This window comes from Nicotiana tabacum, chromosome 5 (genome assembly GCF_000715075.1).
Source record: "Nicotiana tabacum cultivar K326 chromosome 5, ASM71507v2, whole genome shotgun sequence".
Taxonomy (NCBI): domain Eukaryota; kingdom Viridiplantae; phylum Streptophyta; class Magnoliopsida; order Solanales; family Solanaceae; genus Nicotiana; species Nicotiana tabacum.
The window spans coordinates 70,713,300-70,720,776 of record NC_134084.1 but is presented as its reverse complement, the minus strand read 5'-3'; the positions used below and the strand labels follow the sequence as shown (position 1 = coordinate 70,720,776).

At 37.2% G+C, this 7,477-nt stretch overlaps 2 protein-coding genes across 2 annotated transcripts; one reads left to right on the top strand and one right to left on the bottom strand.

Annotated features, from left to right (window-relative positions):
- The first annotated feature begins 603 nt into the window (after positions 1-603).
- LOC107784093 (uncharacterized) lies at positions 604-1,020 on the top strand. Its single transcript, XM_016605159.2, has one exon. It carries the CDS (start codon positions 604-606, stop codon positions 1,018-1,020), a length of 417 nt encoding a protein of 138 aa, XP_016460645.1.
- Positions 1,021-2,013: 993 nt separating this feature from the next.
- Positions 2,014-7,230, bottom strand: LOC107784092 (65-kDa microtubule-associated protein 8). The gene is made up of 11 exons (XM_016605158.2): positions 7,032-7,230; positions 6,748-6,951; positions 5,626-5,883; positions 5,285-5,497; positions 4,802-4,957; positions 4,561-4,720; positions 4,324-4,475; positions 4,152-4,239; positions 3,828-3,901; positions 2,788-2,862; positions 2,014-2,564 (listed from the first exon to the last, which is right to left on the bottom strand). Exons 1-11 carry the CDS (start codon positions 7,113-7,115, stop codon positions 2,241-2,243), a joined length of 1,788 nt encoding a protein of 595 aa, XP_016460644.1. The 5' UTR covers positions 7,116-7,230; the 3' UTR covers positions 2,014-2,240.
- Positions 7,231-7,477: the final 247 nt, after the last annotated feature.

Genomic DNA, 7,477 nt, shown 5'->3' with positions numbered 1-7,477 from the left:
TATTTGAAGTAAATAAAAATGAATGCACTTCATAGTTCTATTAAATATTACATCCCATGAGAAGATCCCAACTATTTCTATATATTTTTAATATTTTTGTATATAAAGTGTTAAAAGTATATATAAAAATTATATATTTATATGTCGGTTTGGTTCAGATTTTTTATTCAATACGAAACCAAATAAAACCAAACATAATCTGATATTTTAATCGATTTGGTTTGACTTTTTAATTTAGTACAATTTTCCGGTTCGATTTGAACACCGCTAATCGGAAGTCGATAACATAGCTTTGTGATTTCGAGTGATAGATTCCATTTTTATCTTGAACACCCTACTCTGAAACATTAACAAGAATGCAAACTTGAGATAAATAAAAATTTAAGCCCTTAATTACTAAAAAAATAAAAAATAAAAAAAATTTAAGGCAACAAAAGTAAAACTCAGAACATTAGGGAACCAAAATGGAATTTACTGAATTTTCCAAACACCAAAGTGAGAAACCGACCTTTTGGCGCGAAAGCCAAAACTAATTCCCGCCAAACCCAGAAGCCCTAAATACCAATTTTGTAGTTTAGTCCTCTTCGACAATCAGAGTGCTCAATGGCCGGAGAAGATGAAGGAAAGAATTCCACCGCAGCCGGCGGAGAAGTCCACCAACTCCAGATCCCGTTAGGCCGAGTGAAGAAAATCATGAAACTGGATCAGGACATCAACAAGGTGAACTCAGAAGCCCTACATCTAATCGCTAGCTCCACCGAGCTTTTCCTCGAAGTCCTAACGGAAAAGTCAGCGCAAGTCGCCTTAGAAAAGAAGAGAAAAACCATAAAGCTCGAGCATTTAAGAGTTGCTGTGAAAAGGCATCAACCTACGAACGATTTCCTTCTCGACTCGCTTCCCGTGCCTTCACAGCCGTCTGATCCTTCTCCTAAGGTTCAAAATCGTCCTCGATTATCAACAGAGAAGCCGCTTCCTTCTGGAACACGACGAATCGAGGCATTCTTTCAGAAGTCCACCTAAAACTCGCTGTTCACATCTCCGAGTAGAGCTTATGATTATAATTTGAAAAGAAGTTTTTATTTTCCTGGACTAATTATTATGATTATGTGTTGCCAGGGAGGATCTATGATTTCCAGACATTTGTTATTGAGGAGTATTGCTGTATCTATTGGTACTAATTTGTAACCTTGGGTGTGAGCTATGTATGAATAGAATTGACATGGCGAGGACAGAAGGCATTGCATATATGTTTTGATTTGATTTTATCATTATAGTGCACCTTCATTGATTCATAATCCATACACGAGTCATCCACAGGTTATTATTTCTGAGATTTGTTAAGTAGTGTTAAATCCTTGTATAATGTAGGTTCATGCCAGAACTTTAAGATGTTTATGTATCCCGTCAATTCATTCAACAATGCCTCCCCCAGATATTTTGACTCAATTCTGCCAAATCTGTTTCACCTTAGTTGTGTTTTTTCCCCCTATCTTGCACTTGACCATGGCTTGCTCTACCTATCAGACTGTAAAAGAAAGCCTATAGCCACCATTGCATTAGTGGCTTACTGATTTGATGAATGAATACTAAACTTGGTGACAGTTTAATCCATTTGCATAGAACAGTTGTTTGCCTTAATTAAGCCTTCCTAATACCGGTGAAAATGTTGTAAATTTCATGAATAGTTCACGTGGACTCCACTTCGTCAATCATTAACCGATGAAGGTTTTACCTTATTATGCTCTTATATGTTCAAATAAGATCTCCAAAAGAAGGCAGGTTGTTCATTAAACTTATGCTGCTGATTATAAGATTCAGGCTTTTTTTCCAAAAAGATCCCATGGGTGACCAAACCAAACTGCAGCATTCCCCTTGCATGATGTGTATTGTGTAAGATCATCTTTATGTGTTTTTTTATGTGTGTGTGTGTGTTTATATATATACACACACACATATTAAAAGCGGTCAACAAAGTATAGCCTTAGAGCACAAAAGAGGGAGTGAATGTATTGATGCTTGTAACAAGGGGACAAGACACTCTATATGGGTTTTTATTTTCAGATACTCCGCAACAAACTTTCCCAGCTGTCTATTAGTGTCCTTTTTAATAAATTGCAGAAAGCCTTGACAATGTAAATTACCCCTTTGCATGAATTTGCCTCCCTACTAAGGAATTACTTATTAGATTGATCAGGTTAGTGAACTCAAATAAATTCAAAATTATTAACCATACACAGAAGCTAAGGTGAAAAGGGGCCTGAAAATGATGAGACTACCGAAGCTGAATCATCTCCTGGATGAAAAGCAAAGCGACTATGGGTAAGGATCTTTCTATGGTGTTCTTTCTTTGCTTCCTTTAGCAGATAAATGCTTTGTTGTGGTGTGTTAATGGTCGTTGATCCCAGCTGTTGTATACCCAAAGAAAACTTTCTATTCAAAGGTGTAGCCTTGTTGAAGCCTCCATTTATGCTTCCACCAGAAATACGCTTGCTGCTGGTGCTTGGCCTCAGAACAAAGAGATTTTCTTGTCCAACTGACACCTGATTCGGCGCTTTCTTCTTTTCCTGCAAGAGCAACATTACTTGTAAAAGGAGGTAATGATTAAGTTGAGGTATTCACTATTTTTTTTATGTGAATGTTAGTATAGGTTGGAAATTCCCCAATAGTGTGGAATCGAGACTTTTGTTGTTGTTGAAGAAATTGGAAGTTGAATAATGTACATAGAGGCAGAGAAAAGTGAAACTTTAAATAACAAAGGAAACTTTTTATATGCGTCGTGGTGCTTACCCGTTGTCTTTGTTTCTCTTCATCTCTTTCTTTCCTTTGAAAATTGTACTCCTCCAGCATTGCAAGTAGTGGTACCTGGGGTCAGGAACTTCTGGTATGTAAGAGATGAATAGGGACGATGACTGAATCAATATATTGGCGGAGTGCCAATAGGTATACTGCACAACTGTAGTTTTTTTACAGATCAACAATTCATTTCGTTGCTTTCTCAGAGTGCAATTCTATTGCGTTCAGCTATCCTGGCAATATTAGAATACAGCCAGGTCACTTTAACTCTAGCAGTAGCTAATCTTTGTCTAGATAATTAATGTTAGGAACAAGAATCCTCTTCCTTCTCTACGTTTCTGGTTGCAACACCAAATTGAGGGCCTATTGTCCTTCCTTGTAGTATCCGAGTCATAGTTGATGTTGGGTTCTCATGATGAACATGTCCTTAGATACTGTGCATGTTTATCAATTTTACCTGTCAATCAAGATTTCGGTGCAGCCTCTGCTTTAGATATCATTTTCTCTTATGAAATGGAGCACTGGAATCCAATGCAGGGCTTGACATAGGTGCAGTTTGTAATATTATCTTTTTATTTCACCCTTCTCTGAAAATACATTCGACTAAATTCTGCAATATTTTTCATTGCATCACTAGTTTCTGATCAAATTATTTTGTATTTCTTTTGAACCCCAACATGGTTAATGTCGCCAATTGCTAGTTCATTAAGATGCTAAGGTTTGATTCCATTTCTATTACATTTTTCAATGCTTCATATTGAGTATTTTCACAACTAGAGAATATTAAAGGGGGAAATAATTTTTATTGGCCGTTCTTGGTCTCTACATAAACCTATGCACACACACACACACAAAACCACCCACCCACCCACCCACCCACCCACACACATATATATCCATGGATCAATCCAAGTGAGCTTCTCTTAACTTCAAACGATAGACATGAGCTCATATACTTTGTATGGAACTTTGAGTAATTCTTTGTGCTAACTAATACAAGTATTTTACTTGGTGATGCGTTACTAAGTTCTTACCTCATCATATACAAAAGGTTTCTTTCTTTCTTCCTCCCAGCTTTTAGTCTTTGCTATCAGCATATCCACCAAAGCTGCATATTTAAAAAAAGAAGAAGGCAATGAAATGAACAAGTCCTAGATGAAGACTCTAATCAAATTTCCAGCTTGTTTACTCGATTACATAATGGATCTGACTAACTTGTAGAAGCACAGCCTTGTTAATTGATCTAGTCTTCTTTTAATTCAACAGCTAGTTGCTTAAGCCACTGTAAAGGCTTTATGGCTGCCAATTACTAGCTGATTTTGATGATTGTAAGCCATTGGAAGAAAATATTTTGATACCTGGTATTTTGTTAACCATGACTCTGGCTCGTTCTGCTCTTCTCAAATTCTTGTGAGCACCTCTACTTACAGAATACCGGTTGTCGTCCTAAAGATATGCATGTCTAAAATGAAAAAAAGTTGATGAAGAAAAGTGAATATGCTACTCAATCTCATAGGGAAAGCAACTGACCCTGCTATACTCTTCCAACCATCGTTCCTCATCACGAGCTAATATCCATTTTTCTACCTTCTCCATTATAGCCTTCCTGCTAGATGCTTCTTCTTGTGCTTGTGATATCTGTTTATCCATGCTCGCGAGGAGATCAGCATGGTCAATCTCCCCTTTTGGAGGTTTTGGTCAGTTTCAATTTCTAAAACAGTATATCACTTTAATAATTGAATAATGGAACACTTAAATTAGACCAACCAGAGTTCATTAGTTTAATTATATTTTCCATCTCTGGCCGTGTGGGAATTTCCATGTGGGATCGCTTGCAGATCTCCTCAAGCTCTATTTGTTTTCTGAGGAAAAGCTCTTTCATCTTGCTTGCTTTTAGCTGATCCAGTCTCCTGACTTCTGTGCCAGCCTAGGAAATTTTGAAACAACTTCAAATCTCTTACCTTGTAGTACTGGAGAATAAATAATCTATAGTTATAAAGACACTGACCTGCTGGATTATATCCAGAGTAAGGCTTCCAGGAATGGAGATATCTTCTGATGACAATGATATCAAAGCAGTGACATTAGAGAACATCACACGGTCTTTCTGGGGTGTGTCCATGAGATTCCACAAGTTTGTCAACGCTTTCCCTAGTTGTTGAAGCTACAATTAAATACTGCACAGTGAGGACAGCAATTCTGCTGATCTATTGATTTGTATTGATCCTTATATCTATACCATTTAAAAAAAAAGAAAAACACCGAGTTTGACCCACTTGAATTATGTTTCACTTACAATTTGCTTAAGGACCCGTTTGGCCATACATTTTGCCAAAATATATTTGTTTTTTTTTGGCAAATACATGTTTGTTCATAAATTTTATCCATGAGTTGTTCAAAGTTTCTGCATTTGTCATGAGTTGTTAACTACATGTTTAGGATAAAAGCCTGCTTGTTTTAGCTAAGGAATGTGCAGAGTTGATGGAATTACCTTTTCAAGCCGTATTCTTTTATCTGCTTCTAGTGACTGAACTGTGCTGTCAAGTTTTTCCAATATACTGTCACTAATGTTTTTTGATAGTCCAGATAATTCGTTCAGGCTTGGATGAACCTTTGTAATGATCAAAGAAGAATCTGTTCCCAGCGTTGCTGCTAAGCTCCGGATCATGCTAGTGTAGTTTTCAACCTTTTGAAGCCTCTCAATCTTTGATGTCAAGGACAGAGTGTTAAACAGAGAAAAAAAGATGGAGGGGGAAACAAAAAGTTCATAACCTTTCATTTGATGGGCATCTTAGCTAGTACCAGGACAAAAGTTAAGTATCTCAATAATACCTTCTCATTTTGAAGCCGCTGAAGCTCGTTCTGGAACTCTTCTAGTTTCTTTAGTGATAGATCATTCCCATTTGGTAAAACATTTGATAATGAATCATTGTACTCTGATTGGCCTGCTATTTCAGCAGAAATCTTCTGTATTTGTCCTTGAACTGCTCTGAATTGTTTCACCCTTTCTTCTTTTCTGATTCGCATCTCTCTCAGAGCAGGTGCAATTGACTCTAGTTGTTCCTTTAGTGTTCCAGCCATCTTTTCTGGCTGCCGGCACAAATTTACTCCTCATTATTTAGGTTAAATCATTGAGTATTTCTTATGCAAAATATCCGATGGCGTGCATGAATTATCAAAAAAGAAAATCCAACAATATATGTGTATCCTCTCAGATCATTGATCTAATTAACATCCAGTCATAGTCGTCAAGTCATGTCAGGATGCTTAGAGATAGTAATACTCTGTACATGAGTGTGCGCGCGCCTGGTTAGGGAAGGAAGTCGAAGGTGATCAGTTGTGCATTGATGTTGGTTTTTAGACTGGTTAACCTTTCACCCTGAGTTTTTGTCAATATTTCAGATACTTTAGGAACTGATGTCCATTAAGCCACTAGAAGCAAGTTAAAGTGTGTGGATTTATAGTTCATTGGTCATGATCAGCTCATACACATTTTCATTCATTCCTTTGGCTGTACATCTTTCCTTCATTTTCACTTTTTTGTATGATTTAGTCTGATGGCATTCTTGATTCCGTATCAACTAGCATATGAATTTGCATAGGTGGGTTTAGCACAATCACCGAAAACTCACATTAACTTTAATTTGACAAGAAAATGCAGACATGTTATCAGCAGTGGGTAGTGGAAAGAATCACGAGGCCCAAGCTGACTGATATAGACGCACTTCTATCTGTGGAAAACTCAAATATTCATAGCAAGGAATATATAGCGCGACCTTTAAGTATATTTCACTGCTTCAATTTGCTGATGATATTTATAGAAAAATTTATCTCCCTGCTATATGTTTTCATGCATGTGGAGGTGATCCCTCTAAGCATCATTTCCTTGGTGTTATAGCTTTCTAGTAGAGAAAATGTGGTTAGCATACTGGATAAGGGAATTGAGAAAGTTACCCTTCCGGGGAGTGATCTTTCGTCGAGTAATAAAAGGAGATGGGTGAACTCAGCCTCTGAATCTGCCAATTCTTGATGAAGTCGAGCTCTGGAGATGTTTGCATTGTCAACCTTCCTTCTGTAAACTTCCAGACACTCCTGTTCAATGTCCACTAAAACCTTTTCCCTCTCAAACTGATCTTCTCCCACTTCATCCCATATCATCTATTTTACAAACAAAAATTCCTTTAGTCCAAAAATGCACTTAAGTAACATCATTTGCACACTATAAACAGAGAACTTGCCTGTAATTCTTGCAGCAAATATCCGCATGATGTCTCGAGCAATGCTGAACTTCTTATACCAAGTGGCACTTGAACAGACCCCATATGAGAAGACTAGCTTCTGACCGGAGGGAGCACAAGCCGGGGGCTCCTGAGAAGAGTCTTTCTCTGGTAATCAATTTGAATTTTGATGTCCTTTAGAATACATTATATGAGGAATGATGAAGTGGGATCTTTGAGTATGAAATTATATTGTTGCTTAAAAGACAAGGTTGGTCAGGTTAGGTGATGGTGAAGCTTTGGATTCAAGGGTTCCCAATGGCTTTTGATTCTGAAAGTTATTCTTTATTGTTAATTTCTTTTTGAACTTTAAGAAAACAATATGCATCGTGTCGTTATCTGTCAGATATAGTTTCTTATTCAGATGTAGAGAGCTTAGATTACCCCATTGTTATTCCTACTTGAAG